This window comes from Ictidomys tridecemlineatus, chromosome 16 (genome assembly GCF_052094955.1).
Source record: "Ictidomys tridecemlineatus isolate mIctTri1 chromosome 16, mIctTri1.hap1, whole genome shotgun sequence".
NCBI classification, from domain to species: domain Eukaryota; kingdom Metazoa; phylum Chordata; class Mammalia; order Rodentia; family Sciuridae; genus Ictidomys; species Ictidomys tridecemlineatus.
Genome location: NC_135492.1, coordinates 30,447,778 through 30,460,227, shown reverse-complemented (window position 1 = coordinate 30,460,227; position 12,450 = coordinate 30,447,778). Strand labels below are relative to the sequence as shown.

At 31.3% G+C, this 12,450-nt stretch overlaps 1 protein-coding gene across 1 annotated transcript; it reads left to right on the top strand.

The window, feature by feature from the left end:
* The first annotated feature begins 5,652 nt into the window (after positions 1-5,652).
* On the top strand, positions 5,653-9,434 carry LOC144371284 (uncharacterized). Its single transcript, XM_078033686.1, has 3 exons — positions 5,653-5,780; positions 6,730-6,744; positions 7,814-9,434. Exons 1-3 carry the CDS (start codon positions 5,653-5,655, stop codon positions 9,273-9,275), a joined length of 1,605 nt encoding a protein of 534 aa, XP_077889812.1. The 3' UTR covers positions 9,276-9,434.
* Positions 9,435-12,450: the final 3,016 nt, after the last annotated feature.

Sequence of the window (12,450 nt, the reverse complement as noted above, 5' to 3'; positions counted from 1 at the left end):
ACATTTTTGCAGTATTATCAGTTACTTTACCCATATTATATTTCAAATGAACATGGTATTTTCAATTGTTATACCAAAAACTGGATGGGACTTTAAAGTATTTTTTTCTCTCTTGGTGCAATGATACTTGCATATTAATTACAGAGACTCAAGTGGCTAAGTCAGTAAGATTGCAATTTCAAGGTAAACATCAGGAACTTAGGTAGACTAATTAGACAATTAGAAAAACCTGTCTCAAAATTTTAAAACACGGCTGGGTATGTAGCCCAGAATTAACATGCTGCTGTTTAAAATCCCCAGTACCATAGAAAAATATCAAAAGCAAAATTTTTTGTTGTTGTTTATGAGCATTTTACATGATTGAAAAGTAAAAAAGAATCACTTGATCTTGGAAAAATCATGTGTTTCTATTCTTCCTTTGTGTCTCCAAAGGCAGACAACCTGTCAGAGTGTCTTTATGCCCAGATTTCCTTTTGTGGAATGTATATGAGAGCATTCTCATTCCCTACTCTGGTATTCTCCTGGAACTGTGTTTCAGAACTATGTAATATGAGGATCTCACAGCTGGCACATCTAATGCCTCTCATAAGTCCAGACCAGTACTTGAGGCTTTTCTTGTTCAAGAGCAATATAAATGTAGAGAGCTTAGTTTCTCAAAGAAATAACTGAGAGAAATCTCAACTTCCATTTTTTTAAATGTCTTCACTAATTTTATAGTCTAGCACAATGTTTTTTTCTTCCATATTTATATAATTGGAGTACTACTTACTATTCCACCTTTTGAGAGTTGCCATTCTAACAGCTGTGCTCATACAGAAGATCTTATAGTTGAATGGTGCACTAAAATTCTGATGCAAGCTTTTTAGATTCCAGGGTGTCATATGTTCACTGGAAAAAAAATTGATGTGCACCTATTTTAGAAATAAAGAGGGATCTGTGATTGTAACCATTTTTCTTCACTAATATTCAAGATTTTAGCCCATTACAATGTTTGCACACCAATGTGAAAAACACTCCTTTTTGATCTAGGGAGATTTGCACCTTTACAGTTACCAGTGCTCTCAATGCTTTGAGGTTTCAGATGTAGTCCATTGGATAGAAAAATTTAATTTCGGGACAAATTACTTACAGAAAGAATTGGTTAGGTCTGGTGTTATTAGTAAAGTGAGCTGGGTGAGAGAGATCAGGAAGTGCTAAACTGCCACTTTGGCGTTCAGTGGTAGTCTGCATTTCCCTGTTAATTTTTTGGTACTGTCTAGATAAAAGTTCAACTGTCAGCAACAGCTATCTGCATTTTTAGAGAATGTTGACAAATCCCTCTAAAGGATTAAGGGATTGCTGTAAGATTTAACACCTCTTCCACTCTGGCCTAATAGAATAAAGCCCATGGGTCTTGCATGGCCATAGAAAACCATTATCCCCCCCCCCAATAAATACTCATGTATATCTTATTCCTTCCTCTGTGTGTACAGATAAATTAGCATTTAAACTACAGGCAATTTAGAGTTAAATAGTATATTTCAAACGCAAATCTTTCTTTATTTATATTAACACTGGATTTGGGCATTTTGTTTTAGTAATTTTACATATTGCTCAAATCAGAAAAGTCTTCAAGTGCATTCTACTTATCTCCTCCTGGTCGATATTTTTTTTTTTCAGTTTTCCAATTTGTGTACCTCTAATTTCTTTACAGTTTTTAGAAGGACTCAAAACAGGAGTATATATTTATTTGGTGTATCCATAAATGGAGGTAGGCTTATATTCTGCTTTTATTTATTTTTATTTTATTTTTTAAAATTATCTCTCTTTATATCTGCTCTTTGGTGGATGCTTGTGTATAATTCCAGTGTCACACACATTCTGCACACAAGTCACTTTTGTAATCTATGCCTTTTATTCTAACATCTACCTTGAAGTTGGATTGTAGCATTCATTAACATTAAATATTTTATTGATATGTTTTGATTTATATACTTATAATAAATAACAATAAAAAGATATTTGCATACATAAGAACTGCCCTATGTAGTTTTCTGTATTGTGATTTCTTTATCTTAAAATTACTACACTGTTGTAATATTATAGCATGCATTAGTGTCAGGTAATGATCACTAGTACATTTGTTCTTATATGTGAGAGAGTACTTGTCTAATTTTATATACATTCATCTTTCCAGGAAAATTTTCGAAGTTTTTGCTTTGATTTCTTCTTTAATATAAAGTAAAGAATGGTAAAATTATGACCAGTTATTATTAAAGGGTACCTTGGGAAAAATGATAATTTTTATAATAGTTCTATTCTTTGTAAATATGTTGAATATTAGAGCTTTTTATGTTCTTTTCTGTATTTTTATTTTCTCAAATACTGCATATTCCTTTTGTAAACATACTTGCATATGAAATACAATATTCATGTGACATCAGCATAAAACATACATGGTATTTTATAGTATTTGTCAAACTGGATATAATACATCAACAAAAATTCTAGCTCCTAGAATTTATATTTTACAAAATTTAATATTTATTTCTTCCTCTTTAGCCCTGCCCCTTGGTTTCAACTCTGGAAGAATGTGGATGTATTCTCATGAACAGCTTCTCTAATTTTAGTCTCTGTTCCTGTGTTGGTGTATCATATACACATGATTACAAAACAGTTTCTACAAATGGATAATAAAAGCTTAAATTATTATTTTCCTTTTTTGTGAATGCATTTATTCCACATATTCATCAATACTATTTAATTAATCTATATGATGTGATTTTATTCAATGTTACCTAATTTCTAAAGATTTTGAGTTTTTATGATTATTGAACATATATATACTTTTAAAGCGACTCTTCAAGAATTTTTTGTTTTTCTTATGCATTCTGTTATATTTATTCTTCTTATAAGTGTTTTATTATATGTGAGGAAATTAGGGTTTATTTTCAACTTGTCAGTTTTGCAGCTTTTAATGTAATCATTTGATGAATAGATTTTCTGAATTAATATTTTGTAATTCATAAGTTTAATTCTATTATATTGTATAATTTTGAAAACCAAAAATAACAAAACTTTTTTTTTCTTTTGTGATATTAGGGATTCAACCAAAGTGTCTTAATGCTGAGCATATTCTCAGCTCTGTTTTAAATTTTATTTCCAGATGGGGTTTTCTCAATTTATTCAGTTGGCCTTAAATTTTGAACTTCATGCCTTAGACTCCAGAATAGTAGATATTTCAGGTGTGCACCACCATATAAACACTATCTTTTGTATGGAAACTTTTGAGCTTTGTACTTTCTTATTATTTCAACATTATTTATTAATAACTTATATTCACCATTTAATGTGTCAAAATATCTTGTTAAATTTTATGAGTGAAGGGATAAAATAGCATTTTATTATCATACTATTTTCCCAATATCCTGGCATGTTTTAAGAGTTTTGTTGTTGGTGTTTTCTGTAGTTCCACCATTTATTTTATTATGAGGTTTACCCTGATTGATTTTACTTCATAACATCAATCATGTGGCATCATGGTATTTTGGTCAGCAGTAGACTTTATGTACAACCATGGATCTAGCAAATATCTTAGCCATGTACTAGTCTATACCATCTAGATTCTGTCATTGCACTCAGAGTATTGGAAAATTGCAGAAGATTCTTAGGAGAAATTTTCCAGAGTGTATTTCCATAAAGTGAGAAGTCATTATATATGCCTATATTTGCAATTATATACTGTATAATTGATATAATTTTTATAAATTGAATTTTTAAATTTGCTAGTGCTTTTTTAATTGTATCTGCTTTTTTAAAAATTTGTACTGAAGATTGAACCCTAGGGTGCTTAACAATAAAGCCACATCCTCTGTCCTTTTTTTATATTTTATTTAGAGATAGAGTATTACTGAGTTGCTAAATGCCTCACTAAGTTGCTCAATACAATATATATATATATATATATATATATATATATATATATATATATGACAATATTATATATAATATTGTCTTAGAATTTATGATCCTTTTTTCTTATCCTCCTCAGTCACTGGAACTACAGTTGTCCATCACTAGTCTGGGCTCATTTTCTTTTTAAAAGCACCAACATTGATACTGGTAACTCTGTGTTATGTTTATCTTTAATAGCTTCTAATTTTGCTCTTTTGCTTAAGACTTTCTTTACTTTTAGTTTTTAAATTTTACTTTTTATTGAGATGTATGATTTGATAATAAATTCTAGTCATTTTATGGCTTACTAATTTTTTTGTATGTTCTATTTTCACCTCAGGTATAGATGAGTTCCAATTTTTCCAGCTGTATGGAGGTCTAAGTGAAACATAATAACCTGTATGGATATTGTTAAATAAATAGAACCACAATTTTACCCAGTTTTTTGAATGCACTGTATATGGCCAAAGGACATAAAATCAGCATACTACATTGACACAGCCACATTAATGTTTATAGCAGCAAAATTTACAATAACCAAGATATAAAACCAACCATTCAATGATGAATGGGTCCATTCAAAGATGACAGCATAAAAAATGTTGCTTATGTACACAATAAATTATGAATCGGCCATAAAGAAGAATGACTTTATGACATTTGCCAGGAAATGGATGAATCTGAAGATTTTATGCTAAGTAAAACAAACCATGTCTTTAAAATCAAATATTGAAAGTTATTGCTGATATGTGAAATCTAAATCTTATAAAGTGGGGAAGGTAAGAAAAGAAGATCAGTAGATTGCACACTGGTAAACAAAAATAATTAAGTAAATAAATAAATAAAAGGGACAAGGATAGAAATATAAAAGATATATATCCATTAGTGAATCCTACCATTGAAGCCACCAACAAGAACAGGATTTTAATTAGAATAAGATATATCCCATGCTTGCATAATACCATAAAAATCAATTTACTGTCAGGTAGAACTAGAAAGAACCAATAAAATAATAATAAAAAAGTATATTTGTTTGAAGATCTATATGTATATTCTACTTTACATATCATACAATATAAACATCGATCAAAGTTTGTGTATATATATATATATAATTTTGTATGTTAAAAAATGGAAAAAGGAAAATTCAAACAGGATTGTTGTTGCTATTTTTTATATTAATAACATACATAAAACCATAAAGTGTTTGAACATAAATAAACTATTAAATATTTACATTAAGTGGTCTGCCTACCTTGTTGCATTTCAAAATTTCTCTTATACCATTGATATTGGAATTGCTAGAGATCTCACTACACATTCAGAATAGCCAGCTCTATCAGAAATAACGAATAAGATTCTACACATGATTAAATTTCTGATTAGTGGTTGTACAATTAAAATTTGTGGATTCCCTTTCTTAATTAACATGATTTTCTCATCTGAAAAATATGTATAATTTAGATCAAGATATAAAAAATTACAAAATATATATTTTTGTGATAATGCCTGAGTTTTATATTGTGTTTCATAAATGTGGAGTATGTATACTTTTTTGTACTTAAATCACTTTTTCTGTAGATAATAGTATCATTGTGTTCCAAAACACTACCTACATGATAGTCTACTAACCCTAATTTCAACTGTATTTTCATTACAGACTGTGCAAATATTCCTGTGGTCAATGTGTTATTTATTTAAATATTCTTATTTTAGGAAATGTTAACATTTATGGATATAGCCATTGATTTTACTGAAGAGGAGTGGGAATGCCTTCAGCCTGCTCAGAAAAATTTATATAGAGATGTGATGCTAGAGAACTATAGAAACTTGGCCTTCCTGGGTAAGTTAAACTTCCCTTTAAAATTATTATTGCTAATTATTATTTAATTTACTTCTGTTGCAGAGTATCTTCTGGGAACTTCTCTATAAAAATGAGTTTCAGATTTGTGTTTCAAAGAAAAAATGACATTTTTAATACAGATATTTCTCTCTCTCTCTCTCTCTCTCTCTCTCTCTCTCTCTCTCTCAAAACTATTGTAGACTACACATAGCAGTGGACACAGTTGAGTCATTCAAATGTCAAGGAGAAAAACAAACTAAAAAATGTTGAAAGAGTAGTTACCCAGTCGAAGATATTTTCAGAAGCTTAGGTTTATTTATTTTGATTGTGATCATTGAACACATACTGCCCTATATTTATCACATTTTCAAATTCCTTGTTGTTCTCTGTTTTCTTCTTTAGTGATGTCCCAGTTTATTCAGATTAACCATCAAAACTTAGCTTTTGTTGTGAGGGCCAGCATGATCTGTTTCAAATATTCTTGTGAGGAAACCTTTAAAGGAGCAAACAGAAGAGAGAAACACACACAGTGAAAAGGAAAAAAGAAAAAAAAACTGGCCACCCCTCTTAGAAGCTGCACATATAATATCCCAAAATTACACAGGTTCTGGTACCATGACTACATTCTAACCCAGTGTTTCTTTAACCCCATGTGCTAGCTAACCAAGATTAGGTCCAGTTAATACAAATATAGAGCCCCTTCTCCCTAAGGACATTACCAAAGAAACGAGGTAGTGCACCTGTAGAATTGTCTTAATATCTTCAGTGAGAAACTGCTGGGCATTGCAATTGTGGGACTCAGGGTGCCAGTTACAATCACCCCCACACTTTTCTGTCAATTCCAAGATCAGAATACCTAATACCTCCCCTATTTTAAGGCCTTTTGAATAAATAATATTACTTATCTCCTTAATGCTGGTGGGGGCAAAAAATAGGGCAGGCATAGAAAACAGCAAGTTCCAACATCAGTAAACATCCACCTATGAATATTTTTGACCCAGATGAAATTGAGTAAACATTAAGTTAACCAATCCAACAATTCCAAAATCCATCATCTTGTTGAACCTTATTAATGATATCTTTAAGGTAATCTAAGTGTTTTGAAATAAAATTACTATTATAACTTAAATTGAAGGAACATGTGGTATTAAACTTCTGATATTCTTTATGATGTAACAATAACAGACAATCAATTGCAGCATAATTGTCAAGTATGGCTTGACAATATTGTTTTTGATCTTCATTAAGCATATTTACATCCTTGGAGGCATGACTAATACGGTTTATGATAGCATAGGTGAGTTTCAAACATTTTAAAATGTTTTTACAAAAATCTTTATAGACATATATGTGTATATTTCTTAGTAAACTTTTTGTTCATATTTCTTTTTAAGAGTCCATTGCCTCTTTACCCTTGTTGAATATTTACAATATTATCATTCAAAATCTATTAGTTATTTTCATGTCTCAATGTCATGATAGACAAAAACGATTTTTTGGACACTCTTTGAAAAAGCCAGAAATGTTTGTATATGATTTACATTTCTCTTATTCTACTGACAGTGAAGGTAGCTGGTAGATATTTCCTAAATACCCAATACTGTCTTATGAAGGACAAAAGGCTGTTAATGATTCTTTTCTACACTTTATTATATTACTCTTTTTAATGATGTACTCCTCTTGGATACTATGGTCTCTACAAGAATTTGGATAATATTCTCAAGGTAATTTTTTCTGTACATTTTTATTGAACTAATATATTTTTTGGATTTATGATGACTTTGGACTTACTAATCTGCTACACTCCTGATGTACTTATTTTACCTTAATTTCATGTTATGTATGCAAAATATATTTATCCCAGTCTAATAGGTATTTTTAAAAATTTTTGTTTATTTTAGCCATGACTTCTAATCATATCCAAGAATATTCAACAGAAAAGGGCCTAAAACATATATTACATGAAGTTATAAGTGCAAAATATGGAAGTGGTGATCTTGAGTATTTACCACAAAAGAAAATATGGAAAACTACAAGTGAGAGTGAACACCAGAAATCATATAAAAAATCAGGCCTTGTTCATCACCAGAAAATTTATACTGGAGAGAAGTCCTATGAATATAAAGAATGTTGCCAAGCTTTTAGTAAAAAAAAAGGTCTTATTTACCACAGAGGAACCCACAATGGAGAGAAGCCCTACAAATGTAAAGAATGTGGAAAAGCTTTTGGTCAAAAACCAAACTTTATTCACCACAGAGGAACTCACCCTGGAGAGAAGCCGTACAAATGTAAAGATTGTGGCAAAGCTTTTGGTCAAAAATCACACCTTATTTACCATAGAGTAACTCACACTGGAGAAAAGCCCTACAAATGTAAAAATTGTGGAAAAGCTTTTGGTCGAAAATCAGACCTTATTTGCCACAGGAGATCTCACACTGGAGAGAAGCCCTACAAATGTAAAGAATGTGGCAAAGCTTTCAGTCAAATATCCCACCTTACGTGCCACATCAGAACTCACACGGGAGAGAAGCCTTACAAATGTAAAGAATGTGGCAAAGCTTTCAGTCTAAAATCAATCGTAATTTGCCACAGCAGAACCCACACTGGAGAGAAGCCCTACAAATGTAAAGATTGTGGAAAAGCTTTTGGTCAAAAATCACACCTTATTCGCCACAGGAGAACTCACACTGGAGAGAAGCCCTACAAATGTAAAGATTGTGGCAAAGCTTTTGGTCAAAAATCAAACCTTACTTGCCACAGCAGAACTCACACTGGAGAGAAGCCCTACAAATGTAAAGAATGTGGCAAAGCTTTTGGTAAAAAATCATACCTTATTTGCCACAGCAGAACACACACTGGAGAGAAGCCCTACAAATGTAAAGATTGTGGCAAAGCTTTTGGTCAAAAATCGAAACTTATTTGCCACAGTAGAACTCACACTGGAGAGAAGCCCTATAAATGTAAAGATTGTGACAAAGCTTTTGGTCAAAAATCAAACCTTACTTGCCACAGGAGAACTCACACTGGAGAGAAGCCCTTCAAATGTAAAGATTGTGGCAAAGCTTTTGGTCAAAAATCACACCTTATTTGCCACACGAGAACTCACACTGGAGAGAAGCCCTACAAATGTAAAGATTGTGGCAAAGCTTTTGGTCAAAAATCAGACCTCATTTACCACAGCATAACTCACACTGGAGAGAAGCCCTACAAATGTAAAGAATGTGGCAAAGCTTTTGGTCAAAAATCACACCTTATTTACCACAGCAGAACACACACTGGAGAGAAGCCCTACAAATGTAAAGATTGTGGCAAAGCTTTTGGTCAAAAATCGGAACTTATTTGCCACAGTAGAACTCACACTGGAGAGAAGCCCTACAAATGTAAAGATTGTGGCAAAGCTTTTGGTGACACATCAAACCTTATTCGCCAGAGCAGAAATCACAGTGGAGAGATGCCCTACAAAAGTAAAGAATGTGGCAAAGCTTTTGGTAAAAAATAGACCTTCTTCACCACAGCAGAACTCACTGGAGAGAAGCCCTACAAATGTAAAAAATGTGTCAAAGCTTTTACTCAAAAATCAGGCTTTATTTGCCACAGAGAACTCACACTAGAGAGAAGCCTTACAAATGTAAAGAATGTGGCAAAGCGTTAAGTCAAAAATCACACCTTATTTGCCACAACAGAACTCACACTGAAGAGAAGCCTCACAAATGCAAAGTATGTGACAAAGTTTTTACTCAAATATTACACCTTATTTGCCACAGGAGAACTTACACTGGAGATAAACCTTACAAATATAAGGAATGTGGCAAAGCTTTTAGCAATAAAACAGGCCTTATTCACCACAACAGAGCTCACACTGGAGAATAGCCCTACAAAAGTGAATAATGTGGAAAAGATTTTAATAAAAAATAAAACTTTATTCACCACAGCAGAAGACATCCTGGTGAATTTGAAATGTGAATAAAGTAATAATACTTTTACAGAAACACTAAACCTTGAGGCTGGGGTTGTGGTTCCATGGTAGAGTGCTAGCCTTGCATTTTTCAGATCCTGGGATCAATTCTCAGTACCACATAAAAATAAATAAGTGAAATAAAGGTATTGTGTCCAACTAAAATAAAAAATAAGCATTCAAAAAAAGAAAGACTAAACCTTATTAACCACAGAATTTATACAGAAAACAACCCCTACAAATTGAAACAATGCAGCAAAGCTTTAAATAAGAAATCAATTAGTATAGTAAAGTTATTACCTATATGAGGATGAGTAAAATACAGAACTCATTTAAGTTTAGAAAGCAAGTAGTTGTATTTAAATTTTGCTTAAATTTATTAAGCATTGTCAGGTTATTTTGTAGAAATATCAGTCATAAATATCATATATGCATAGTGAAGAAACCTCATCTTTGAAAGAATATAATTGTTTTTCTAAATCAAAAATTACTATTTTCACTTTTGAATACTGGGAAAAGAATTATGTAAAATCTATTTTTGATGTTTAGCCCTCAAGTGTAATATTTTAAACTTTTTAAATTTCAGTTTAAGTTTAGGTATTTTTATACACTGAGCCACATTCCTAAGCCCTCTCTCCACTTTTTCAAATTTTGAGACTGTCTTGCTAAGTTACTAAAACCACACTAAGTTGCTGAGGCTGAATTTAAATTTCAGAAATTACTCAGCTTCCCAATTTGCTTGGATTACAAGCATGGACCATCATGCCAGGTTTACAGTGCATTTTTTAACCTATATTTAACTCATGTAGGCAATATGTCTTTATAACTGAATATTTGTTTATGTGTTAACACTCATGTATTGCATCCTGTTAAATGTCAGACATCATAGTGTTCCACTTGACTAAATGTCCTATGTAACAGTAAAACATACTGTTGAATGAATAATACTCTAGCATCTGTTAATACTTTTACACATTTTAATCAGACTTAATGTGGAACACAATTTGCATAAGTCAGATGATTATTTTTTTATTTATGGTGAAATTAAGAGTTAAAAGAAGGATATAGATATAGAAAAATAAGCCCCAGATTTTCATATATTCATTTATAAATTTTAAAATTTTAACTTTTTAACATTTAACATTTCCTAGTGATTTTAATAGACTGAATTTCCACAAAATTAAAGGTTGCTCTTACATGAAAGAAGAGCTTTATCTCTCTTGTGTGCATAATGGCCTTCTAGACTTCATCCTCATTGGAGACATTTCATTTTTCATGGAATGAAGTCAATGATAATTTTTTCATGTATATTAGTAAATTCTGACATCCTTGTTATGCTATAGGTAGTGTTATTTCAGGGCAGGAATTAGAGAAATGCATGTGGAGTCAAGGTTGAGTGAGGCCTTATACTTATGACAAAATAATCAATGAGCTATGTTTTATAGTCTAATTTTCTGAGGACCAAGTAGTAAGAGGTAAACTGAGAAGGTTGTATGTAAAGATTAAGTTTCTTATCATAAAATGTTGGCTTTTCAGGTACAATAGGGTAAAAGCTTCTTATACACAGAATCCATACAAAAATCATATTGAATATCATTCACAATTTTATTAACATTACTTATAATTTATGAAGAACTGAGTTTACAGCAACATATGCCTAAGAATAAGGTCTGTGGACATTGTACACTTTCCAATATAGGCATATTTATACCAATTTAATTACACATGAAAGTACACTAAATGAGAAGTAAACTCAATTGGATCAACACACAACAATATAGAAATAAAAACTTGTAAATACTTAAGCAAGAGATCAATAGTGGATGAAGTGTGGTTTCCAAATTCTAGGGCAAAAATTGACGTAATCAGTTAAAGGTAATTGAAGAATGATAAGTTACCCACTTTGAGCTACAACAGCATTTGAATAAAAAAGAGTCACAAAGTAAGCAAAGATTATTCACTTCCATTTGTATGCTTTATAATATTTTCCAAAATTTTTCTGCATATTTTATTGCAGTCAAATTGGGAAACAATCCAGAAAGTTAAAAAAGACAAGTATTTCTCCTCTGGTTTTAGAAGCAAGAAAATGAATAGAGAGAAATTTATTGAGTTAGAAAAATTTACTAGTTAGAGTTAAAAAAAAAAACTGAGGTTACCAGAGTCTAAGTATAATGTATTTCAGCCATTCCTGGCTGCAAAGGGCATTTTTGCTTAACAAAGATTTTGTTCACGTATGTACGTACGCTTAAAGGACATTGCTGCTTTCAGTCAGTCTTTTTCATTAATAACATTAATGTACCATTCAACAGTTTCCAGCCACAAAATACCCAATTTCAGAAATTTTCTGTTTCATCCTCCATATATTCTGCCACAATATTCACCAGGACAAGGTAATATAAACCTTTTGGAAGTCCTATCAAGGCATTTATTTCTATTAATTTTAAGGCCAAACATATTCTGCATAGAAAAGTATGATACATGGAACAACATAATTTTACTTAGTAAAAATATTTTTTTCATGAAAAATATATCCCAACTACTTTGTCTTGGGATTACATTAGAAAAATATGAGGTAATTATACTGGATATTAGGACCTTAGGCGATGAGCCTTAAAATTACCTTAAAATACAAGAGAATATTAATGTTTATTTTTAAATATAGTTTTTATATTTTAAATGTTCAAAATCCACAGCAATCAATGATACAAAAACATGAGAA

What these genes read in the sequence shown, in the direction of transcription:
- LOC144371284 (XM_078033686.1), top strand. Translation starts at nt 5,653, where the DNA reads ATGTTAACATTTATGGATATAGCCATTGATTTTACTGAAGAGGAGTGG.